Source organism: Lycium ferocissimum, chromosome 4, assembly GCF_029784015.1.
Source record: "Lycium ferocissimum isolate CSIRO_LF1 chromosome 4, AGI_CSIRO_Lferr_CH_V1, whole genome shotgun sequence".
Lineage (NCBI taxonomy): Eukaryota > Viridiplantae > Streptophyta > Magnoliopsida > Solanales > Solanaceae > Lycium > Lycium ferocissimum.
In genome coordinates, this window is record NC_081345.1 from 37,157,987 (window position 1) to 37,185,167 (window position 27,181).

The following is a 27,181-nucleotide window of genomic DNA, read 5'->3' on the forward strand; positions in this document are numbered from 1 at the left end:
TGTATAAAAGGCGTATGGATATTTTGATTATGATAAAGTATATATAAATTGTATAAATTCTGATCAAAGTGTATATAAATTATGAGAAAATATGTATAATAAATATGTAATTGATACAAACCAGATTCCATATAAAGTTCATACACCAGAAAAAAAATATGTATGAATTTTTGTAATGATGGGAGATCGAGTGAAATTAAACTGTGACATGCCTCCATCTTCATCAATTGGGACCATTAGAAGATTAGAATAATCTCTCCTCTATGACTCTGCCTCCATTTTTTATTGGATAATTCCAAAAAGAAGGGAGATTAATTATATAACTGCAAAGGGGATATATGAGTATTAATAAGGGCAAAAAACGTATATGTAAACATTAAAATTGGCGGAGAATTGTTCGTCGATGAAGCTGAAATCATATCATATTAAGAGAGGAGATGAATTTTAGGTTTAGAAATGGTGTCTATCAACAGTTGTAGAGGGAGAGAGAAATTTTTTTGAAAAGAAGAATAAGCTGATTGGTAACTATCATAAAATTAAGCCCACATTTAAAATTTAGATTCTCTCCCATAAAAAAGAACCCCAAAACTGTGGGTATCCCATTAAGCCCAAATTTAGTATACTTTGTAATTTTGTTGGTATCTTTTGTAAATAAGAAAAAATATCCTTATGTTTTGTAATATAGAGTCTTAAGTAGTATTATTAGGTCATTTTCCCTTTATTGAATGGTTTGTTGGTTAAAAAATTAGTTTGATGATTTTCTTGCAATTAGATTAAACTATAAATTCATTGACCTTCCATGTAATCAAATAGTTGAGGCATATAAGTAAACCTTGAGATTTCCTAATTCAGATTACAAGTACAATAACCTGTGTGACAATTTTTACACTTTAATTTTTTAATACAAGTTTACTCAGGCCAAAATAATAGTGGAACGTTGAGTGGATCCAATGTGTCCTTCATGTGAAGATGATTGAGCAACACACACACAATCAAATGCATTTTAAAAATCTAATTTTAACGAGATTAAGTATTTAAATAAACAGTATAGAATAAAAAGGTATGAAATGTTAAAACGAAATAAGCACAAACGTCAATTAGATTATTTGACCTTATTTCATTTGTTTACAAATTCTTTCCAAAAGAAAGAACATATAAGTACTATATAAAGGGTAAAGGTACAAAAACTTTCTAAAAGCCGGTACAATTTCTCTTCAATCTTGCATCAAAAATCCTTACTGTAAAACCCCATTTTGCATTCCCAAATTTCCAGCATGGATAGCGACACAAACTGGTCGGAAAAGGTGGAAGATCTCGTGGATAATGGAGAAATCAATGAAGCCATTTCTTTACTTGAAAAAATGGTATCAAAGCTAGAAAATGAGTCTCAAAACTTGTCTTCTTCAACACAGTTATCTATTGCTTTACTGGAATTGTCGAAACTGTATTCTACTCAAGGATTGTCTTTAAAAGCTGACCAGACACGCTCAAGGGCATTCCTCATTAAATCTGCTAAAGAAAATAGGTCAGAACCCCAAGTTATTTTTCCCTTTTTTTTTGTTGTTGTTTGAATGCCTAGAAAATTGGATTAAGTTGCATTTCTTGAGTATATTTGCTTTCCGTTTTCACTTGAAGTAAGGTGGCAATGATTGGGGAAAGTGGGGTTTATTTCTTGCTAATAAAATTGGAGAAAATGAGAGAGATGGGGTTGATTAGATTGTTAATTTTCATTTCTTGAATTTAGTTTTTCCAGGTGATGACGATTTTTGCAAGAAATATAGTTAAACCCCACTTTCACTTATCACTTGAATGTCAATGACCATAGGGTTTGGAGTTTTGTGGTTTTCATACAATTGAGTGGCGTTTTTATACTATTTCTTTGGTGCGTGTTGGTTTTGATCAAGTGTAATCATTAGCTTCCTCATTGGTATTTTTTTCTTCCAGGGATGTAAATGATACCAAGGAGCCAACTGGTGATGGTACTTCTTTGACCTTTGTCTAGATTCTTGATTTTTTATTCATCAGTCTAAGGATAAACTTCTAATATTTGATTAACTTGACATGTACCAAAAGGAGAAAACTAACTTCATGCCTAACATATATCCCAACTCTTATTCCATTATATTAATCATTGTTGTCAGCTTTTAAACCCTTACTAATAAAAAATATTTTCAATACCCCATCGTTATACTTTATTCTACGTCTTGTATGATTACTGTATATAACATAATGTTATATCTAACTCCAGAAAATGATTTTCCAAATAAAACATTTCCGCAGAAAAATATTTTCTATCGAAAACATTTACCTCCATGCCAAATTTCATTCCTTCTACATTTGTTGTTCTCAGACTTATAAGCCTTGATTTTTCAGGTGATAACAAGGATCACGTCAGCTTGCAAATTGATACCTCACAGAATGATGAGGATGATGGTAATACACCACATCTAAGAGGCTATAACATCTCTTCCTTGAACTTATCCTATTATGTTTATTATGTTTTTTCTATCTACTGATCTTTGTTGAGCATGAAAATTTTGTAGTATTTGGGGGGGTTTTAGGGAAAAAGGGGTTGAAGAGATGAGGAGAGGGAGGGAATTGGTTGCTTCTAACAGTTGGAGTAACCGTCTGAGGGGTTATCATATATGTTTGGTATCAACTTTGGGAATGGACCTGTAGGAATTGGCTGTAAGAATTCTATCATGGTGCTATGTTTTAGTGTTTTTCTTTCTGCTTGCCCGCCAAAAGGATGAAACTTTTAATTCACTAGACATTCTCAATTGAATTGCTCAGTTACATGTATGATACACTTCGTCCACTAGAGAAAAATGTTGATTTCTAACATTTGTCAAAACTGTCCTCTTAACTGTATTGGTTCCTCTCCTCCCAACATGTTGCATTAAGCTGTGCACACATTTGACAAGTATGTTTCTCTTGTGAAGTATGTGATCAACCGGGTAAGGCTGTAAAACTGGGTTCAGTGTCAATTTGTACTGTCTATTTGTACAGGAAGCTGACTTTATACCCTTCCGTATTGCCCATTACTGGCCCCTAGTTAATGTATCCTTCCTTGAAGTTTGATATATCTCTTGCATCCTAAGATTAATTAATTTGAAGTTATAATATTGTGGTGAATACAGATTGGGAAGCTATTGCTGATCGTGCTCCAGATGAATTACTTTCCCCACAACACTTGCCAGAAGTGTCTAAAATTTCTTTGCAAGATTTGAAAGTTCAGGGCCCCAAGCGACGTGGACGGGGTACATTCTCCTATCAGAAAGACAGTCTCTACAGTGATCAGCAGTCAGCTGGGCCTTCCGTTGATGACATTGAAGATGAAACTGCTTCCCCTGTTTCAGAAGGGAGTTCAGATACAAAAAATTGTATGACTACATTCTTTTCAAGCATGGCAGCATTTGAACATCAGCTGTTATCATGTCATTAATTTGGTTATCGATATATTCCTAGTCATCTACTCAGTTTTTCTGGTTAAACCAAAAATTATATTTGTATTTGTGTCAAAATGTTGCAGTAAGCAATCCAATTTGTGTCACGTATTCTTCCTCACAGGAAGTATTAAAAATGTAACCACATTTTCTCATTGGATTCTGGTATTTCTCCTAATTGGGAAAGAGGGAAAAGGGTTTTTATGAAATTTCTTTCTCTATTTTGATTTTTTTTTCTTCGAATGCATTTATTCCTTATTGTAGGATAACAAATTCAGCAAGCATAAACTTCTGAATTTGAGTAACTTTTTGTTGATCACCACGGGAGGTATTGTTTCTGACAAGGTTAGATTATCAGTCAAATAACATAGGAATAAATTTTTTATTAGAAACAGAGGCAAATGTAATTGGGTGTTTACTCCAGTTAATTATCCCAAAAAGACTTGATGACGCTTGGGAAAGTTTTCGCACATAAACTCACATTTGCTAGTTGCCTAAAGAGGTTTATGAGTTACTGCAAATCTATTAGGAGAATCATGTCTATATTTTCGTTATTTGACTTCTATTATGCATCTGATGAAATCTACCAGCTATTTTTGACTGAATATGCTTTATTGCTTTCTTTTATCATTTCTTACCTGTTGCTAACTGCCATTAGGTTTTGAAGCACTGATGTGCTTTAATTTAGCTTGTTGTGGCAGCTTGATTCACCTGTTCCCAAACATGTCCTTCAAATTTTGCAATCAAGTCTTTCTTTGTTTTGAGATATTGTGATCTAATGGTTCGAATTGGCCTTTCTTCACAAACTGCAAATGATGCAATAAAATTGGTTTATCATGTCTCATGGGCATAATACACTTTGGTGTAACTTAAGAATCTTCGTTAGGTATTAGGTACAAATGTGTAAGCACTTAATATTAGAACTATTAGATGTCAGATATATTTCTCCAAAATTCTTCTCACTGTTTCTGCTGAAAGATTTCCATCTTGTGCGGGAGAACAGTCTCATTTTGAATTTCTCCTTCCCCTCCCCCTCTTAATTTAGTGGCTGACTGTTTTCCACCACATTTCTTTTCTGTTTTTTGTAAATTTCAGTAAACTATGGAACGCTCCACGTCCTGGTTCTGGCTGATTTTCCACCAAGCACTAAAACAAATGACCTAGAGAAACTGTTGGCGAAATTTAAAGACGACGTAGCAATTCGCTGGGTCAATGATACAGTTGCACTAGCAGTCTTCAGAACACCATCCCTTGGTAATTTCGTTCATTCTCTTTGTCTGTATTTTGAAATTAAATTTCCTTCCTGCCAATGGTATAGCTTTTAATGACTCACCACGCACCCTTGTGTTTTCTTTATGTCAAAGGTGTCTTGATTATATTATAAACAGAATCCTTATCCTAGGTTTTCTCTGATAGTTAAGAGCAAAGTTGAGAACTCTTAGAATTCCATTAAATCATCATTCCTTTACACGATGCCTTGGTTTTTGTTTTGCTTTTCTCCATAGAAAAACATGCCAATTGGACATCAAAGGTCAGGTTTTATATATCCCAAATACAGTGTGGGAGCCCTTTGGTACAGACTGAAGTGGTAAGGACCAAAGGAGATGGACATTACGGTCGATTTAAAAAGTTTTAACCTATAGTACAAGATGGTGTTTCATTTGTCTAATTATTATAAAAGGAAGGTGTTGGCTTAATTATGGAGCAAAGAAATTTCATAAGAAGCAAAATTTCAAGTTTAGTCAAAATTTGATTGCCCCATAAAGGTAGTGGGTAAGGTCTGCGTACACCCCACCTCCCTAGACCCCACTTGTGGGATTATCCTGGGTATGATGTTGTTGTTGTAGTTGAAATTTGGTTCAGCGTAAATGCACTAATTTAAAAAGAGAAGCTAATCTTTAGATTTTGAGATAAGAAATGTGTCAAGTCCCACATCGGTGGGATGAGGTTAATTTGGACTCCTTATATGGACCTGGACAATCCTCCCCTCATGAGCTAGCTTTTGAGGTTGAGTTAGGACCAAGATCCATTTCTTTACAAATGAAAGGTAAGGATTTCCCATTTAAGTTAGTGATTTTGTCTCCATCTTTTGTAATTGAAGATGGGCACAAGATCCTTTATAAACTTTGAGGCTTGTGTAGTAAATGAAGCACCATCATATCATAATTTTAGAAGAAGCAGTAAAAATGTTTTGTTTTGTTTCTCTATTTCTCTCAGGAAAATGTTTTTGAAATGAAACTCAGATTCTCGACCCTCCTTCTCGCCCTTACTTTAAAGGTAAAAGGAGAGATAGAAACAGGAAGAGTAATTTACTTCCTGTTCGAGAAAAATGAATATGCTTTAGATAGTACCAAACAATATTTCCCACCTAGTTTTTTCTCTTTTAGGTATATTGACCTAGTTGGTAGCTGACGCCTGACTGTGACCATACCCAAGAGCAGCTCCGTCATTTTTGTGACAAACATTTTCTACTGAGTTCTCTTTCAAAAAGGGAACTAAATACTAGTAATTACTTTTCTTCTAAGATGATGAGGACCTTCTTGTATAAGGGCCTATAAAACAGCTGCTACTTTGATAATCTACACCACACATAGATCCGTTCTTTCTTTCTAAATTTAGAGTTAATACAGTAAGAAGAATCCATCCAGTTCTTTAACAAGAATCCATCCAGTTCTTTCTTACTAAATTTGATAGTTACTGTGATGTACAAGTTGGTGATATTCATTAAGAGATTCTTAGAGAACTACTGAAAATCCAAGTTGAACAAGGAGGTGATGAGATATGTAACAGGTGCACAAAAAAAAAAAAAAACAAGATAAATGTTCCTGTTTGTATAGCAAGATCATTCTGAAATTTGTACCTTTGGTAAATGTTTCATATCTTGAAAGTAGATAATGTGAATGTCTAGAGTCTAATGAGGTTAATGCCTTAAAAAGTCAAGCTCAAGAGTTAAAGGCCTTTGACAAGAATGCAAGTCTTGGTGAATGTCTTCTTATCCAAGTTGCTAGAATGTGCTTGCCCTGGGGTTATAGGGCATCTTCAAGAATGCCTTCAGAATCTTGTCATGCTTGATATATTAACTTTTGAATCCTAAGCCTCTTCATGAATTTTGAAGTGATTCAACATTGTGAGACAAGGAAATCTTGGTTTGAAATCGTTCAAAAGTAGGAAGAAGGATGAAATAGTTATCACAGAACTGTTAGGGACATAGATTGGTCAGATGTAATGATGAAATTGTAGAGTTTCATTGGGAAAGGGAAAGAATGACTGATGGAATGGCAACTATTTTTGCCTCCGGTCAGTGGTGCAAGGGTAGCGTGTCTAAAGTCCTGCTCAGAAGACATTGAAGAGACTTCTTCAAAACTGTGGAGGCCCGTAGGTTGAAGTTGATGCAAGATCATTTTAGTCCATAATCAGTTTCTTGGGCCAATACCTCATGGGCAGGGCCAGTTATGTGCCAAGCAGGGAGGAGGTACAGAGGTGAACTCATTCTGCCATCTGCATAGGAAATCCCAAACACAATTGAAGTGCGGGACACCGATATGATTATTCCTTTTAGAAATTCCATCTGGCAGAGCCAGGGAGAATTTGGTTCGTGGAATGAGTCTCCAAAGGGACGAAAATGCTTCTCTACCGGTCTCGGTTGCCCCATAAATCAAGGAACCTATTGATTAGAATGCTTCAGCTCTTGTGTATGCTCTGGTTGAAAAGCTATTTCCATCAGGTTGGGGATATATGTATAGAGGCTTCTTCCAGTCGGATGAAGAAACTGGCAATCATAATCACTTACTGTTGGACAACTTTGGCAGTTCATGGTGCATTTGGTTGAAATGAATTGCAAGAACTTTTGAAGAGCATTATGTATGTGTTTTACCGTTTTTGTCGTAAAGCACAATTGAAGCATGCTCTTATCAAAGATTGCATAGTTGAAGAAAAAATGATTTAGGAAAATGTTAAAGCCTTCGGCTCTTTAAAGATGAAGCCTTAACAAATCTTCAACGAGATACTACTTGTTTAATTATTAAAGAAGAAGAAACAACAGATCTGCTCGGCACCTGAAGAGCAGTTCTTTTGCAGTTTTGTGTACTTTTACTTTAGCAATTCTCCTGCTTTGTACCTTTTCTTCTTTGATGCACTTATTGAAGTCATGTCATGAGGTCTTTGCTTTCAATTGTTTTGTTATGTTGTGATGGCAATTTACACTTAATGATTTCAAGGACATATTTAATGCTTGCAACTATATTCAGCTACTCGTATCTTGTGATGCAGCACTAGAGGCCAGCAACTCAATACACTGTCCATTTACAGTGAGGGTACTGTCTGAGGAGGACGAACTTTTGAGCTCAATTCCACCAAGAGGTAACACTTAGTAATGTATCATATTTCACTTCAGGAACGTGAAAAATAGCAGAAACCAAGCCAAAAGTTATATGACAATCTATATAATGTTCTCAGCCAGTTATGCAAATGGCAGATTTACTTTCCATTTCTATTACAGCAAAATTCATTTGTAGGACGCTTTCTGGTTTGTTTATGGTACTTATTGAATGTAATTTGCAGATCTGGAGCCTCCTCGTAGAAGACCTCAGACATCAGCTAGAACCGCCCAGAGGATGATTGCTCAAAGTATGGGTATAAAGTTGCCTTCGACGGACTTCGGGTCCAGAGAATATAGGAGACAGGAGGAAGCAAGGAGGAACAGGATAGTCTCAAGACAAAACCTGAAGAATGATGCTTGGGGTGATGATGACCACTAAGATTCATTTGTTCAAGCTCTCTAAAATTTTCATTTGTTCATTAGTATACATCAACTGGTGTTACTGCTCTGAAATCCCCAACCATTAACCAGCCTCACTTTTTGAGTTTTGCATTTCTTTGAACAGATTACTGAGTGATTCTTGATATTGTCCAATTGGTTTAAAAAAGTAGTACTCATCCTTGTATAGCTACAGAAACGAGCCATACCCTGTTCAGTATTCAATTCCCAGTTTCTGATATATATCTGTGATGTCAAAATTGTATCATTTGTTTTGGTTGGCAATCTCATTGGAAGCTGTGACTTATCCATTGGTATTGTTTGGTAAGTCAACATGAATTAATGTTGTTATGAAGCGGGCAAAGGATCCATGGACATGTGATGCTCTTAAGTTCAAGAAAATGTCATATTTTCCCTAGATGGTTTAGGTGATGAAGTAAAATGGAGATTGCACGATGCTCGGTAGGTGTCTAGTTAGGTCTTTTCTATTGGAAGAGTTGTTTGCTCATTTTGCAAAAATATATTATTTGTTGCATATTGTGGGGCCTGTAATCCCCTTTGATACCAATTCAAGTCAAAACCCAACTAGGAAGTGTCAACCCATGGGTGTGATTATTAGTGATTAGTAAAGTGATGAAATACGGGAGATCATAGTTCATCTTAGCAAAGGCAAAGTACTAGATTATATGGTTTAGCGGGTGGAGATAGTGGTATTTGGTGAAATAGTTGAGGTGTTGGGTCTAATAATGCAAATTGGTGAAATACTCCACATGTAATCTATTACTCCTCTGTTGATACATTTTTTTTTTTTTAGTTTGTCTCAAAAAGAATGATACATTTATATATTTAAAAATAATTTAACTTGAAACTTCTCCTTTTACTCTTAATGAAATTATTTAGAGCTATACAAATACCTATGATTTGTTTTAGGTCGTAAATTTCAAATGTCTTTTCTTTCTTTCTTTCTTTCTTAAACTTCATGTCTAGTTAAAATATATCACATAACAAATGATCTAATTAGAGGAACGGAGTATTTACAAAGATATTGCATGCAACGTATGTAATTGGTTATTCAATAATATTCCGAACCTGAATTAAAAGATGATAACATAATCACACACAGAGGATTAAAATATCGTTGAAAAGTCATACACGTTTTCAAGTTCCTTTTTTTTTTTTTTTTACCCTCTCCTTTTCACGGTGCCGATGTTACGTTTTTAGCACTTTTTATCGCAGACGTGGTGGTTACTTTTGTTTGTTAGGTCTCTATCTATTGAGTTTCATGAACATTTTCCTAATCATCTTCTATCACAATATCATATTTTATATACAAAAATTTGTTCTTCACAATCTTTTAAGGAGATTATATCTTCATAGTGAGTAACTATTACGTCTCAAAATAAGAAAAGTGCCCATGAAAAAAAAAATTGTGGTGGTTCGCATAGTTTTTTTGTGTAGAATGGTTCACATAATTAGTTACTGTGTAGGTAAAAAACATCATTACAAGAGGTGCAAAATTATTTTTAAAATTTTTGTTGGGTATTTAACTTTATCACACTGTCATGATGTATACAGTTAAATTCTAAGGTCTCTCAACTCTTTATGGAGACACGAATATGATACCTTATGTCAATATTAGAAACGCAAACTACCAATCCAATTGTCCAATCTAGGGGAGAACCTTCAAAAATTGATTCAATGTATGGAGAACTTTTACTAGTTCACATAACTGTCTTGCAGTGGAACTCTATATTTTTTGTTTCAACTGAAATTGGTTCATTTAACTTATTCAAAACTCCCTCCTTCGAAAGTTATCAATTTATTCACGATATCTTATTTGACTAATAAAAGATTAAACTTCTCTCTGGCATCTCAACTTATTCTCCCTCTCAAATTTTCCTTACCGATACTTTTAGTAGAACTTAATTAATTAGTAAAATATTTTCCTTCCCCATGATGGGAAAAAAAATAAATTCTTGAATTTAGTTTTATCTTGAAGCGTTTGTATTCTGATTTGAAAAAACAATCGAATATGATATCAAGAACCAAGTCTTTAAGTCAATATCTCTACGATTAGGTAAAATGCAACTAATTTTATATGTCTATATAGTTTTTTTGGGTAACAAGTACATCATGTTTTGAATTGAATTCTTAAACCCTTGAAGCTTTTGAAAGCATATAAAATATTATATATTATGAGTATATGAAACACCTTGTGACGTTTCAAGCATCAATATTAAAATAAGAAGCAAAATGCAACACATAAGTTACAGTAGACTTATTAACATATTTTCAGTTTTTTAATAGAAATATAGAAACTAATGAAAGCTATATTTCTAATTTCAACCATATTTACTGCCTACAGAGGAAGTAAAAGACACAATTAATGTAATTAATTACATATCCGAAGATAGAATTGGAACAAATTTTGAATCATGTCTTCTAATAAAGAAGTGCATGACCAAGGAAATTAAAAACGATTAGTATATCATGATTTGCTTAAGAGCCGCCATGGTACACTCATCACAACTATTTCAAGCTACTACTTTTTATTAGAGAGCCTATTTTACTCGATTTTTAATTCTTAGGACTGTGACACAAAATTGACAACTAGCTGATTCCTTGACTATGAGTAGATCACTGTTTTATGGATGTGGAATACTTCTAGAGGTTCTGTTTTCACTATACATTTATAAATACTTGAACTCAAGTTATATGTATTGATAATATGAAGAGCGCTTAAACTATCAATTCATGCAACTTATAGCAGGTTATTATTCAATATTATGTTAGCATATCATTTTTGCTATAAAAAGTTAGTATGTGTTATATATAGGTCAAATTAATTTACCGGCTGATCTAGAAAATCTATACAATGGGTGCATTTGGTAATAATGAACGAAACTAGAAAACAAGTATTTTCTTACTTATTTTCTGGTGTTTGAAAAGTAAGCAGAAAATGAGCATTAATATATTATTGTAGACAAACACTCTGGGGGTGGTGAGGTGGGGCGAGAGAGGCAGGGGGTCGTTAGGGGTGTGGAGGAGACACTTAGCATTGAACACCATTAATGGAATTTGTTTCCCCTGCTCTTGCACAGGAAGTCGATCATTATATTGTATTGATTATTAAGGAACTTATTTTCCTAGAGAAAATATTTTTCAAAATATACTGGCGAACAAAACATGAAGAACTCATGTGATACATGTCTTTGTATAAAAGTAAACTCATATAAATATTCCAGGTCACATATTATATATCACGAGGAAAGACTTGGGTCTCTGGAGTCTTAAGTGGAGTACTTGAATAGTCTATAAATACTGAATTTGAATAACTCAAGTTAATGAATTATTATTCAGGAATCCTTTTATTAAAATTAAATGATACTCCCTCCGTCCCATAATAAGTGTCACCTTAGCTAAAAACACGCATATTAAGAAACCAATAAAGTAATGTAAAGTTTACCAAATTACCTTTATATAATAAAAACAAATTACTTTTACCTTTTGATTAGAGCATGCACAAGAAGTAAATCTTTTGACATTGGGAATCCAGGGATACCAAGTTACTAAATAGCTTTTTCAATCATCATTTAGATGTTACTTTGAGCCCGTTTGGCTTAGCTTAAAAAAAGCAGCTTATAAGCCCATCCAAACAGGCTCTTTATTGTCTAAGGGTAGAAGCTGTTTTCAGCTTATAAGCTGCTTTTTTTAAGCCCATCCAAACAGGCTCTTTATTGTCTAAGGGTAGAATTGAAAAATACTAGTCAACTTATGTCTTGATTTCCTAAGATGACACTTATTATGAGACAAATTTTTTTGGCTAAGGTGACACTTATTATAGGACGGAGGGAGTATATATCTAACCCAAAGAGTGTCGGAGCCCCTCTGTTGTTATATTCCACGCTCTTCCCGGACCCATGAATGATTACTACAAGGTGAGTAATTGAGGGTGGGATTAGATTTGCAAGAAACAAATTATCACATTAATATAAAATAAAACTATATTGTAATTCACAAAATAATTTATTTTTTGATGAAGAAAACTTAAATTAGAATATTCAAATATATCCCAAACCACAAAGAAAGCTTGTTTAATTAAGATATAATAATTTAAAGAGAAGCTTATGAGGTTATTTCTACTTATTAATGATAACTGGTTAATCTTCGACATTTGTATCGTCCATTATAAGGAAAAAGAATAAAGAGGCCTAAATGCATGAAACTATAGCTAGAAAGTTGAGTCGTCTGAGAAAAATGCATTTTCTGCTCGTGCATGCATGCATCGTGTATTGGGTTCGTATCGTGAAGCTCAGGTTAAGAAAAAAACCAATTTTGAATCAAACTTTCAAATTCTGTTAGAGCATTCAACAATACCATTTAGAGACCTTATCTTTTTCACCTATTTCTTCATTTTTCTCCTCGTGCATGCATGCATCATGGAGTATATAACATGACTTTTGATTGGTCTGAATCTAGATTATACTGATTTTAAAGTTCTACTTCAAATCTCAAATTATTACTTCATATTATTTTAAATCTGTAATTTTAAATACACAACGAATGCTAGAATAAAGATCGAAGCCACCGAATTATGATTTTACTATGCCAAAAATATATCTCCGCCACTACTGACTACTAGGTTCTTCCACTTTGTACCTTAGCCCCACTGGCCACTATTATTTGTCTGGAACGTGGAAAATATTAGAAAGTCAACACAAACATGTTTCCTATTCCTCTATTGTTTCTCGTGCGTTGACCGACTCCTACTAATTCAACTTTTGACCAAAAGAATCAATGAAAGACATGCAATAAAGTAAAATAAAATAAAAACAACAATTAATTAATGCGAAGGGTTTATATATATGTGTATATATATATATAGGAATTGATTCTTTTCTTCTACATCTTCCTTTGCTTTTTCCATTCAAACTTTATGCATAAATTAGCCGCTTTCTTTTACTACCTTTAATTTCATCCCAAAAACCTCTGTTTCTCTCTCTCTCCTGTTTTTGCTCGTATTATATATTGTTAGATTCTTCTTGTTGATTTTCATTAGAAAAATATGGAAGAAGTAGAGATACCCCAATATTTCTTGTGTCCTATATCACTCCAAATCATGAAAGATCCTGTAACAACAGTCACTGGAATCACCTATGATAGGGAAAATATTGAACAATGGTTGTTGATGGCAGATGAAAATACATCTACATGTCCAGTGACAAAACAACCTTTGTCTAAAGACACAGCGTTGTTGACACCAAACCATATGCTCGGGCGATTTATTCGATCCTGGACCATAAGCAATGCTGAGAAAGGGATCGAACAAATTCCATCGCCTAAATATCCTCTCAACAAATCACACGTCATCAGGCTAATTCGTCAGGTGAATAATCGCGAGCTTTATTTACAAGCTTTACGAAAAATGGTGACTATGATAAGTGAGAATGAGACAAATAAGAAGTGTTTGGATGAAGCTGGTGCAATTAAGGCATTGGTTTCGTTGATATTGAGGAGTTTCAAGGAAGGGAAATTAATTATGGGACTTGAAGAAGCCTTGAGGATTTTCCATCTTGTCTGGAACCCAACACATGAAAACAAGCAACTTGTCAAGGATAATCATGATCTAATTGAGGCTATTTTATGGATTTTGAAGAGTCGCGAAATGTGCAACAATTACAATCAAGTTGTAACAATCAAGACTCATGCAATATTGGTCCTGAAAAATGTGATCTCAGTGTCAAGTACTAATCTCTTGTCGAGTCTCACACCGGAATTTTTCCAACATATATTGAATACTTTGAGAAAAAACAACAAAAATTACTTCAATCAACAGACAACAAAAGCAGCTTTACACGTGCTAATAGATGCATGTCCAAGGGGAAGAAACAGGCTAAAAATGATAGAATTGGGGGCCATTTTCGAGCTAATTGAGCTCGAATTAAGCAACCCTGAGAAAAGAGTTACTGAATTAGTGTTTTCTCTTTTGTCACATTTGTGTAGTTTAGCTGATGGGAGAGCTGAATTATTGAAACATGCAGCCGGAATTGCAATGGTTTCTAAAAGGATACTTAGAATTTCTCCAGCTACAGATGATAGCGCAATTCAGATTCTTAGATTAATTTCTAAATTTTCTGCTACAAAAGAAGTGTTGATGGAGATGTTAAGAGTTGGAGCCGTGTCAAAATTTTGCATGGTGATTCAAGCAGATTGTGAAGCATATTTGAAGAAAAAAGCTTTGGAAATATTAAGGGCACATTCTAATGTTTGGAACAACTCTCCATGTGTACAAATTTATCTCTTGAGAAGATATCCTGGACAATAGAGCTTTAGAATCTCTTAAAAATACTTCTGTTTCAATTTTATTTTTTATGATTTATGTATAAATTATAGCAACATTATATATTCTTTTTTATTTTGCAAAACAATATATGCAAATTAATTATGCATTGAAACCCCATTTATACAAAAGTTATGAAGAAGTCAAATGGTTTACTTGCCTCTTCGTTTATTTAACTGCTTACCTATTGTGGAGGAAGCTGACACAAAGGTTTAATTAAAACCCTAGAGTTACGTACATAATTATTTAAAAGATTCAAGAATGTGTATTATTGGCATTTTTCAGTTATAACTTTTCTAGGTTTCTTCTATAGGATGTATTTGATTAGTACCTTGCACTTTGGGGCTGATATCAAGAAGCCACAAGAAAATTATATATTTGAATAATTGTAGATCTTTCTTAAAATATGGGTAGGAATTTTATTTTCCATATATATGAGAAGAAGAAAGTACAATTTCACATATTAAATTTCAAGTGTTTGCCGAGTAAAAATATTTAACTGATCATAACACTAGATAGGGTATCTAACTGATCGTCCGTACAACTTTAAGATACTATCTATGTATTTGGCCATAAAAGAAAGGTGCAAATCGAAACCACGACCATACTAAATTTACACTACAGTACTATACTGAAACGAAGAGTAGATATATTCACCAATAGTATATCACCATCCCAAATATATCACGTTGTTAAAAAAAGCTTCAAGAACTTGTTTTTGCAATGCTTTAGCCTCTATGCACCAGGATCTTATGCGAAAACTGAATAAGAAGATAAAAGGAAAAAGAATGAATAAATTAAACCATGACAAAAAATTGGAACTACTCTTGAACACAAAAAAGTGAAAGCATATTTGAGCTAACTAAAATTCTGGTGAGGATTGAGTTAATATTACACCTGTTAACATGCTATGTAACAATATTTAATTACCAGTTTAGTACCCACCAAGTTGTCGTAATACTCGTAAATTTGTTGCTAATTGCCGCAAGCCTTGCTGATAGACTCCTTTGGTGATGATTTTAGTTCTCACTATTAAATAAATAAATGATCTGTTTTACCAGATTTTCTATGTTTTCGGCGCATCATGTATAGTGACGCTGAAAAAGCTGATCTAAAACGAGTAAAGACTTCTTCTTTCTTTTTATTTTTACTTTTATTTTCTTTGTTTAATCTGCAAGATAATTTTCTTTTAACTATTAAAACTTTCTCCGTTTTCACTGCATTTTAATCCTTTTTCTCCATTGTCATTTCTGTATTTCAATTATTTTCTTCTTCCCAATATAGTACATACGAGTTAAAATAAAATTTTGGGCACCATGTTCATTTATATTAGTAATAAACAAATGTTAACTTCAATAATGTACATAAATTGCAAAAAGTATATTACTAAAAAACTAAGTAGTGATGAGTACGTCTATTACTTTTATCATGTAGTCAACAAGAAGTTTCCTAGGATTTTGATTTCAAAAAACCTTTTTTAAAGAAAAAAAAAAAACAAAAACAATTCTTGCTATTTTAAAGATTAAATGAAACTTTATTATGAAATAAATTATGTTTACCAGAACTCCGATCACGAAGAAGAAGCTGAAAAAGCTCATCTATAATTAACTGATCAAAGACTTTTTCTTCTTTGGGGTTAAATATCCAAAGGGCATACCTCAAAGACAAAACAACAAATCAAATAATAGCACGCGCTGCTTCATTTCTTTACTGAAAAAAAAAAAAAACTCAATATAGCAAGTTTGCTACCCAAAACTTCCCAACAGTGGGGGAAAAAAATACATCTACCATTAGGAAAACATGCAAAATTTTGCAGGTCATAGTTCTTGCCTAAACAAATTATTCTACCTTGTTATCTTCCTTATTCTCTTCAATGCATCCACCACTAATCAAATATCTAATTATAGTTATGATCGTTTCGGTGGCCCTGAAATTGAAAAGAGTAACAGCAGAAAGCTGTTATCCTACAATGGTGATATTCTTGCCATCAATCCATCACTTACTTTTGAGAATTTTAGGCTAAAGAATGCTTACATTGCATTACAAGCTTGGAAAGAAGTCATTCTCTCTGATCCTCACAATATAACCGCGAATTGGGAAGGATCTAATGTGTGCAACTACACTGGAGTTTTCTGTTGGCCTTCTCTTGATGAGCCAAATGAGCTTACAGTTGCTGGTATCGATATCAACCATGGCGATATAGCTGGTAAACTTCCACATGAATTAGGTTTACTATTTGACATTGCATTGATTCATATAAACTCTAATAGGTTCTGTGGTACAATCCCTGAGAGTTTCTTGAATTTAAAGCTTCTTTTTGAGTTAGATCTTAGTAATAATCGGTTCGTTGGCAAGTTCCCCGATGTGGTTGTCCAATTGCCTAACTTGAAGTTTCTTGATCTGAGATTCAATGAGTTTGAAGGTGGACTATCAAGGCAAATTTTTGAAAGGAGTTTTGATGCTCTATTCATTAACAACAACAGGTTTTCTTCTGAGTTGCCTGATAATTTCGGAAATTCGCCTGTTTCTGTCATGGTTTTGGCAAACAACAACTTTGAGGGATGTATACCTGTTAGTTTAGGCAAAATGACAAAATTGAATGAACTGCTTCTTATAAATAACAATTTTCATTCATGTTTGCCAAATGAGATTGGGATGCTGAAGAATTTGACTGTGTTGGATGTGAGTTATAATCAAATTGTGGGAACTTTACCTGAGAGCATTGGAGAGATGGAGAGCTTGGAGCAGTTGAATTTGGGTCATAATATGATGTCTGGAGTGATTTCTAGCAACATATGTACACTTCCAAATTTGAAGAGATTTGTGTATGATCATAACTACTTTTCAGAAGAGAGTCCAGTTTGTCTAAGATTGCCTTCATTTGCTGATCAAGATAATTGTCTTAGAGGAAGGCCCATGCAGAGACCTGCATTGGATTGCCAGAGATTTTTGTCTCAAAAAGTTGATTGTACTACTTTCAAATGTGCATTGCCACCTCCATCACCTACCCCTCCACCAAACACTTGTTGTACTTGTTTGCCTCCACCACCATCACCAGCACCAACCCCAACATCCCCTTTACTACCATCACTGCCATCACCATCTCCGCTGCCACCTGTCGAGCCGCCATCATCCCCACCACCGCCTCCAACTCATTGCAATGCTACTCCATCGCCGCCACCACCAAGCTGTACGCCACCTCCTACATTCTCTCCACCACCACCAAGCATATCACCGCCGTCCCCATTGCCGCCTTCTTCACCCACACCGACTCAAAACTCTTCTTCACCTCCGCCACCAAACATGCCAACACCACTACCTTCTCCTCCACGGTGTGAAAATCAGACAATACCAACAAGTCAAGATACGTCTCCTCCTTCGCCTTGAAGGTCATTTATCTGAGGTTACTCTTCTTGGTGTTATCTTCATTATATCACCTCATCTTTCTCACACAATGGAAGTTTAGATCATCTTGACATTACAGGACATCCGCAGTATAGTTTTGGTAGAGAACTGTGCAGAAGGAGCTGTGACTGTAACCTCATATTTTTGTAGGATTAGCGTAGAAGAGATGCAAGATGAAGGTTGTAATGTGACAATTTGCATTGCTATTCAAATTGTCTAACTTCTCTCCAAATTTTTTACTTAATAAAATGTAGAACATGTTGCATGAACCGTTAGTATAAACTAGTTTTTCTCCTGAAACAACATTGTAGTTGATCATGAAAAAGGAGCTTCCTTTGTTCCAAACAGAGAATTCAAGATGGTCTGAGATTACACTGCTCATTTATTTTCAATGCCAGCATCACTATTCACTTGGTTTTGCTCTTTCAAAATCAATCTCTTCAATAACGTAAATTCGCCATTTCAGTGTTCTGGTACATCATCCTTGCATTCCATCATTAAGTAAACAGATACTGCCTTTCTCCGGTAGAGAATTTCTAACCAGAACTTAAACAAACTGAGATGGTCTCTAATTTCAAATGGAAATATAATATTACACAGTTTTTCTCTGTGACCAATAGGTTGAATACATCATATTGAATAATTGTAATATAATATTCGAACTTTTTCATAAAGTAATAAGGCTAATTGTTATCTTGATTACTTGTTTCAAATTGAAATAAGTTCAGTTTTACAATGTCAAAGGCTAAGGGACTCCAGACTGTGGTTAAACTTTGCTAATGCATTTACCATATCACAAAATGATGTAAATTCATTAATCTAAACTTCTGATACGTCAACCTTATTACAATGATTTTTTCATATTCTATCCTCTCTCAACTAGAAACATTTAAACCAGAGATTAAGCTGAACAATCAAAGGGAAATGCCTCTATTTGTATGATTATACTTCATTGAGATTTGGGTTGCGCCTAATGCGAACTTTAAGTATGAAATTCTCCTCATCAATTAGCTTAAAACATAAAACATCTCCTACGCGCAAATCATTGTCGCGTACAAATTCACGCCACCCTTTTCGAAATTTAAGTCTATCAGAACCACGAACTACAACTGGCCAGTTAGCACCATCAGTAAGAAGAGTAGCCATTTTTTCAAATTTTTGGCCCTTCTTCATGTATTTGTTGCCAAATGCAGCCGGTATATTCTGCATAAAGTATGTGCAGTCAAAACGTGTTCAAACAGATTACACATTCAATAACCAAGTGATAAAGTATCAAATTCTATGAATTAAAAAATGACAAGTAGTAGTAGACTACTTTTCGTCATGATTCAAAGTATATTCAGCTACTTCAAAGACTATAGTTTGACCAATACGATCACTTAGCTGATGTTATTGTAAAGATACTCAAGTGAAAATAGATGACGAAAAAATGACCAGTTATATTATCTTCTACAAATCATATATATCTACAGTATGAGTGAAATTTTTTCTGTTTTTGGAGGTAATATATATTTCTCCTTGTCAAATTCATTGATAAAATTCTTAGATATTACACTTCCCAAAAACTCTGAAATGCAAGGTAGTTAACATTGCAATACATTTCACAGAATTCTATCTTCCAAAAAAATCAAAATTTCAATCGGTTAGCTCATGAGAATATCTTGAAGCTTCTGTTTTCTTTAAAATGTTCTTGTGCTGAGAAATTATTGGACATAAATGTTTAGCACTAGAAACTTAACCTTGTAAGAGGAATTGAAAGTGCCACAGGATATAAGTTACTGGACAGGCACACTGTTTTGCTGTTTCACACTAAATCAGTTGTATATAATGATACTTTTGAGATAATACAGAATGCATTTACAGATTTATGCAAAGATCAAAACATGTTCAATAAATAAACTTACAAATATCATTTTCTGAAAGTTGAATTTCTTCATGACGACTTCGAATAAACGGACTGAGACACCAGAGTTTACTGACCCATCAAGTGCTTGATCTGCTAGCAGAGCTTCCTCTTGTGTCGCTGTACAAGTTACTTTTTTTGTAAGTTACTATTTTTGGATTTGACCTTATTGATTATGCATAAAGACTGAAGTGTTGCACTACACTAGCTACAAATTGAAAATCTTCATAGAAACTTACCATGGGCATTTTCTTCATCCAATCGATGCAATTCAAGCTCCTCGATGGCAGTTAGGTCCGCCTTCATGTAGCCATATTTTCCATATATTCTTACGTAAAAATTTGAGTTTCCAACATAAGAAAATGTCAGATAATCTCCAAACTCCAAATTATTATCTTGTACGAAGTTTGGCCAACCACCCTTGAAAAAGAAATCCTCTTGGATCTCTTCTCTAACAACCCTCCAAGATCTCCTAGCTGGACCTTCAACTTCAAGCAGAAAGGCCAGTGGAATATCTCCATTGAAAAACTTCAGAAATCCTGATGGTATTTTCTAAAAAAAAGGAGAAACAAAAAGGAACATAATTTGGCTTAAATTCCAATGAAAGAACCAGGGTATGATTTTAACAGAAACTACTCCTTGGATCTTAAGAGTGTATTGCCTGATTATGTCCCAATCTAGTCTTCTAAATCTATAACCATAATCACCAACACATCATTTGCTATTTCATTGTCCACTCTTTGGTAAATTAGGAAGTAATACAATACACTCTCATCCCTATTGCAGATGCATCTTTAGCCCTTTTCTTATACAAACATAGGAAAATGAACACCCTACCTTACCAGATTTGCAAGAGTCCAGACAAGCAAATACTTTCAGGTTTTACTGTTACTTGCACTAACGTTTAAAAGCAACCAAAAACCAATTCATCTCATCCCTAAAAGCAACTATTATGAAGGGTGATCATTTCAGTCAAGAGAAAAAACTATAAGAGAACACACTTTAATGAAATGGCATTATCTTAAATAATTGATTAAGAACAGCATGAAGGTTGGAATAAGTAAAGATTTAATTAGTGTTAGGCTCTTTAGCTTCATCTAAATTACTATCTTAATAATAACCGAAAGCACTAATGCATATTACTACAAAGAAGCAGATATTTAGGAAAAGAGAGCAGATTACCAGCTTTGAATAGCACATTTCAGGGCTATAAATCTGAAGGAAGTTAGGAAGATCATTAACAATATAGCCTCTATCCATTGGTGTCACCATTTTGTTTTTCAACTATAATACAACGGACACAAACAGAGAAGAAAAGTCAGTTCACTCTTGCTTTTATTATGGAGTGAAAGATGTGTTCTTTTTGGCTAGGTTTTATAGAGAGGAGAAGGGGGAATTGGGTCCCGAATTCCCACTCTTCTGGAGAAATGAATCATATTGATTGATTGATTTTGTTGTGTGAAGATGTTTCAAGAAAATGGGAAAGATAGAAAGAAGTGAAGAATGAGCAAATGAGAAACTAAACACAAAAAGAGAAACTGAGGTAGCATATTAGCTGCCGGTGACGTGATAAGACAAGAAAAATAGGTGTCAAATTGTAAAATCTCCATTAAAACAGAGATAGGTTTTAATGCTAGACCAGCTCTGGAATTTATGATTTCACAATTTTGGAACAAAATCTTCTGAAAGGCACAAGAATCTGAAAGTTACACAGCAGGTAGTAGCTTTTGTTTTCTCTTTAGTATTAATGAAAGAACTATAAATAGATAAAATAAAATAGTCTTTAGAAATGAAAAGCAGTTTTTGGAAAAGTTTTAAAAATGTTTCACGAACAAATGTTATTCTGATTTTCTGTCCACGAATCTCCAGAAGATATTTTGTTTATGTCTTCAATTAATAAACGATCTTCATTTTATTTGGAGAAAGAGGTGAAGAATGGGAAAAGGGAAGAATTGACTAAACATGAAAAGGGAAAGGGATACACTCTTAATAGTATTGTAAAGATATACTCTCTCTGTTCCAATTTAAAGTGTATTAACCTTTTTTTTGGTTTGTCTTAAAAAAAAATATCTTTTTCTATATTTAAAATGTTAACAATTCAAATATACTATACATGACAGGTTTAAAACACAAGATTCAAAGAATATTTTAATATACATATCTTTAATTTAGAACCATAGCATTCAAAAGTCTCTTTTTATTATTTAAACTTCGTTCTGGTCAAACTAAGACACTTAGATTAGGACGGAGGGAGTAGAGGACAACTTATAATATTTGTGGGTAAATTTTATTTTGCGACTCAAACTACGGCTTTGTTCCAAGTGAATACTTGAATACAAGATAAAATATTAATTAAAGTGTTAATTCATGCTTTTTATTAAGAGACAAATTAAAGAATTAAAAAGAATGATATCAGTTAGGATAGCACATTTCAGGGCAATAAATCTTAATGAACGCAGGGACATCATCAGCGATATAGTCTTGCTCCATTGGGGTCACCATTTTTGTTTTTCACCTACTTTCAAAGAGCCTGCTTGGATTGGCTTATAAGTTGCTTAAAAAACAGTATAAGTCGTTTTACGCCGTTTTTTGCTTTTTTCAGATTTGCCGGGATTTACTAAAGTCATTTCAGCGCTTAAAACAAGCTTAAAAAATAATTGGGCCCGTTTGGCGCAATTTATCTAAAACAAATTATAAACAAAAAAATAAGTAAGTCGGGCTACCCCAACTTATTTTTTTTTTTGCTTATAAGTCGTTTCGCCTTTATAAGTCGCTTTTTGCCCATCCAAACAGGCTCAAAGTCTAGACTTTTAAGTTGGCTCGGGTTAGAGATTCAACATGTTTGTGTACTACCTAAGTCGTCAGTGTATTTACAGTCACCGAAGCCTAAAGGTTGTGTATGCGTCTTCAAAGCTACGGGTAAAGGTCATGAACCGGCCCATAGATGGGCAAAAGCACTAAGTTGGGCCCCACGCCACACTCCGCCATCTTGATACTCGTCCCGCCAAACCATTGGCCGATACGCTGTCGTTGTTGTGCTAAAACGGCCCAAGATACTCTTAACACGACGTGATATTGTCCGCTTTGGGGCTCCCCCGCACCTGCTTTCCCCCCCCCCCCCCCCCTAAAGGTCTCACATCATTAAGAGTATCCAACGCCTTATAAGTAGCTCCTTTTTCTTTTCAGCTACCAATGTGGTACTTTATTCACACACCCAAGCACAAAGTTTATTCAAAAGCAGTAAAACAAAATTACTGCAGTCCAAAAGCAAATATTCTAACACTCCTCCTTGATTTGGGAACTACACATTCTAGACTTGGCTGGAATTAACTTCGTGAACAAATCTGCCAATACATCTTTAGTCTTGCAATTAGCTTGATTCATACCTCCAAGTTGCAGCTCTTGATTGTCAACAAATTCTGGCACGTGTTCATCTTTTGTTGGATTAAATGAGAAGTTTTTACCTCTCATTTTAACTCGTAAAATCTCCTGCTTAATGACATCAAAGATTCGACAGTACTTGTCTTTGAATATCAATTTAAATCCTTTTTCCACTAGCTGGCCAACACTTAATAGATTTTGATCAATATCAGGCACGTAAAAAACATTTGATATTATTTTTGTACCTAAAAGCAACAGTCCCTTTTCCTTTTGCAGGAACATAGTCACCATTCCCGATTCTTACTTTTTTGTTTCTCATAGACATAAACTCTTTAAAAAGATTTTTGTCATATGTTATGTGGTTTGTATAACCACAATCAATCATCCAAAAATCAGATTTTTTGGTTGAAAAATATGTTGCCACAAACAAGTGGTCTTCTTCTTCATTGGCGACTTGGGCATCTGCTTCATATTTTGGAGATTTGTATTTGCAAATCACTGCTTTATGATCAAGTTGGTTGTAGATCTTGCACTGTGCATCTGGCCTTCTTTTTTGCCACAGTGCTGACAAGGTGGGTAATTTTTATTTGAATTATTACCTTGGCTTTGAGTTTTGTGGTTGGCTATCGAGGCTCCTTCAGCCACCATCTTGCCTCACAAGCCTCCTTTGCTTTTGTGCCTACAATGTATTTAGCAATTCTGCTAGGTAATCTTGGTATCTTTCGGGCATCGTAACAAGAATTTTTTCAACAATTCTTGAATCTTTAAATTTAGTTCCAAGCAACCTTACCTTGTTAACAATGCCAAGAAGCCGGTCTAAGTACTCTTTGGGGGTCTCAGATTTTCATCTTTTGCAATTCGAATTCCCTTATTAAATTTAACACCTTCATGCTTTGTATTCTTTCATCTCCTGTGTATTCTTCCTTCAGATAATCCCAAATTTCTTTTGCTGTTTTGAGAGCCATAACTCTCATGAAAATTGTTGCAGACACACTAGCAAACAAAGTTGCTTTCGCCTTTGATTTTCTGATTTTCTTTTCCCTTTGGCTTTTGATTTGAGCCACCGTGGGATTATTTGGCAGCGGAAGAACATCATAATCCTCTTCCATGGCCTCCCAAAGATCTAAAGCCTCAAGATAAGTCTCCATTCTTACTGCCTAGAGATGGTAATTCTCACCATCAAAGACAGGAGGAGTTATTTGAGAAAAGCTATTTTCAGAATCCATCTCACTCATAGGTCCCTTAAGAAAATGGCTCTGATACCAATTGTTGGTTTTTAACAAAGAAAAGTAGAAAATAACAGAGAAAAAATACTGAGAGAAAAATATAGTGCAATGCAGTCAAAGAGAATTATTTTAACAATTTTCTTGCTCATTACTGCTTTCACAATTTTGGAATAAGATCTTTTTGTAAGACTTTAAAAAGATTGTGGAGAAGAATATTCAAAAAACGTATAGTGGTAGCTTTTGTTCTTATTTAAAGAATTGTAAATATACTATCAAAAAAGTAGTCTTTAAAAATGAAAAGTAGTTTTTAGGAAAACAAAATTAAAAATGATTTCCAAATATCCTGCTAAGTAATAGGCTCTACAATTTCATTTGTTCTTTACTGGGTGCTCTTTTTTAAATGTCAATGTGAAAAGACTTTGCAACTGCCTTTTTTGGAGTTAATTTTTAAGATGGTGATCTAATTTAATAAAACTTACTAGCAAATTATTCTTTTTGACCTCTATAAAGTCTCTCAAGTTTATACATATACTAGTTAATTGACCCGTTAGACATTTCATTTTGTAACTTAATAGACGTAAATAAAGATGAGAAAGATTTTATAATACAAAAAATAAAAGTATTTAATCTTAGACAAACATTAATAAGATGAAAAATTTTAAAGTAGAAGGAGAAGATACATATGCAATAAAATAAAAAGGAATTTTTTTTTATTGGGAAGGGAAGCTAACCCAATTTCATTGAGAGAAAAGTTATGCAATAAGTCTTGTCGCTCTTCCTTCCGTTTAAACGCTATTCAGAAATAGTGTTATCAATTTTATAATAAGATTATGTAAACAATACAGTTAAACTCTCTTTACCTAATCTCTTTAGAATATAATGATTTTATTAACGTATGAATGGATCATTAGTAAAATGAACACCCCATTTATACATTTTTCATACTAAGAGGCTATATTTAAAAGTTTCTATTTTATTTTCACTTTGTAAGAGAGTAACATAAGAGGTAAAACCAAAATATTCTCGATGCATATAGCTAATCTTCTAAGGTCAAAGAGGGCTTCTTGTTCTTCATTAATCGTCAATTTCTTGGTCATGGCCGCGCACAATCCGACCCATCCTTGTCCACACAGCACTTTCTTGTTTGACGGGCTAGCTAGTATACATGTTGATCTCTAAACAAAAATTGTTCTTTTAGCTAATTATAGGCCCGGTAATAGCAAAGGTAAAATTGTTATATTGTAAATTTTTTGACTTGTAGAGATAAATAAATATAAATTATTTCAAAGAAATCAAAATAAGAAAGGTAGGCATAATATTATCTATAACATGAAATGTTAGCGTTATGAAGTAAATCATGGAAGAGGTTGTTGAAATTATCCCTAATTAATATATAGAACATTAAAAAAAGGCATCATAGTATTTCCCCAAGTATCTAGAAAAATAAATTTGTTTAGTGACAACAAAAAATTAATCTTGAAATATGGCATACACAGTACAGTTGGTTAAGGTTACAATATCACAAAAAGGCATTTCAACAAAATAGTGATCCCAAAACGATACTAAAATAACAAAATTGTTATACCAATTTAAGAATTTCAGAAATTTAATATATGAAATGATATTTTTCAAATACTCTAATCTTAGAATAACAAACAGTAATTTTTTGTAAAAATTACCATATCTTTAAGTTTTTTCCTAGAAAATAATGCAGGCATACAAGTTTATAACATTACATAATTGTACTTTGCCAAACTTAAATTTTCAATAACTAAAAAAGTCAATCAAACCATAACTTTAACCAGAATAGGAAAAAAGAGATATTTTTTTGCGCAATAATCAACTTACGAACAAATATTAAACAAAAGTTTGTTGATATATCCAAACATTCAACATATAACAAATCAACAAAAATGCACAAATCTCAACACCTATATCAATGAAGGGGTTTTATAAAAAATTGCTCGGTATTTTGGTAAATGACAGATGAAATAATGAATTTAAATAAACTTGACAATGACAGGCAAAATCTTAGTGAATAAAGTAACACCGATTAAACATCTTTCTCCAAAATCAAAACAAACTTTAAAATATTTCTAAAAATAAATCAAATATTCATCATCTTTTGATACCAAAGGGTCAAATAATTTTCGAATTGTTGACATACCTTTTATTTTGTTGGGGAGAAGTTGTTTTCTAACTGAAAGTTGAACTTAATAGGAAAAGTGAACTAATGTGGGACTCTAATGGAAATTTTCGTTGAAAACTGATTTGAGCCACAACCCTTTGTTGTTGAAACCATATGGTTGCTGAAGAGATGCAACGGTTCAGCTTCCTTTCTTTTTTTTTTTTTTTTGAATTTGAACGAAGTAATTGATAATTAATAGAAAATTGTGGGGAAAAGGCCAAAAAACAGGAAAAAAGATAAATACCCATTCTAAAACGTGAGAACGCTACGTCACCGGGTCTATGTCTTGCAATTATATATATATATATATATATAGATAGATATCTTACAGTAATAGCTAAAAAAAACTACTTTAGAAATGACTTGGAATGATTTGAACCTAAAACTGCATATTATTCATACCATGTATAATATTTAATAACAGAGCAGAGACCCATAAAACACCCTTCCATAAATCAGAATACAACAAGAAGAAAATGCCAAATTAATATAGTTAAAGCCTATTGCTGTTAACTTACATAAATCTCCAAAGTCTT

General features: G+C 33.7%; 4 protein-coding genes across 4 annotated transcripts; 3 read left to right on the forward strand and 1 right to left on the reverse strand.

The window, feature by feature from the left end:
- Positions 1-1,158: 1,158 nt before the first annotated feature.
- On the forward strand, positions 1,159-8,511 carry LOC132052692 (uncharacterized). Its single transcript, XM_059444344.1, has 7 exons — positions 1,159-1,525; positions 1,945-1,979; positions 2,374-2,433; positions 3,141-3,383; positions 4,542-4,700; positions 7,716-7,805; positions 8,007-8,511. The coding sequence occupies exons 1-7, from the start codon at positions 1,275-1,277 to the stop codon at positions 8,201-8,203; spliced, it is 1,035 nt and encodes a 344-aa protein (XP_059300327.1). The 5' UTR covers positions 1,159-1,274; the 3' UTR covers positions 8,204-8,511.
- A 4,605-nt stretch (positions 8,512-13,116) lies between these two features.
- LOC132054675 (E3 ubiquitin-protein ligase PUB24-like) lies at positions 13,117-14,709 on the forward strand. Its single transcript, XM_059446648.1, has one exon. It carries the CDS (start codon positions 13,268-13,270, stop codon positions 14,525-14,527), a length of 1,260 nt encoding a protein of 419 aa, XP_059302631.1. The 5' UTR covers positions 13,117-13,267; the 3' UTR covers positions 14,528-14,709.
- Positions 14,710-15,988: 1,279 nt separating this feature from the next.
- On the forward strand, positions 15,989-18,422 carry LOC132052693 (leucine-rich repeat extensin-like protein 4). Its single transcript, XM_059444345.1, has one exon. It carries the CDS (start codon positions 16,343-16,345, stop codon positions 17,927-17,929), a length of 1,587 nt encoding a protein of 528 aa, XP_059300328.1. The 5' UTR covers positions 15,989-16,342; the 3' UTR covers positions 17,930-18,422.
- A 366-nt stretch (positions 18,423-18,788) lies between these two features.
- LOC132052694 (B3 domain-containing protein At4g34400-like) lies at positions 18,789-21,795 on the reverse strand. Its single transcript, XM_059444347.1, has 4 exons — positions 21,033-21,795; positions 20,090-20,402; positions 19,852-19,970; positions 18,789-19,150 (listed from the first exon to the last, which is right to left on the reverse strand). The coding sequence occupies exons 1-4, from the start codon at positions 21,120-21,122 to the stop codon at positions 18,890-18,892; spliced, it is 783 nt and encodes a 260-aa protein (XP_059300330.1). The 5' UTR covers positions 21,123-21,795; the 3' UTR covers positions 18,789-18,889.
- Positions 21,796-27,181: the final 5,386 nt, after the last annotated feature.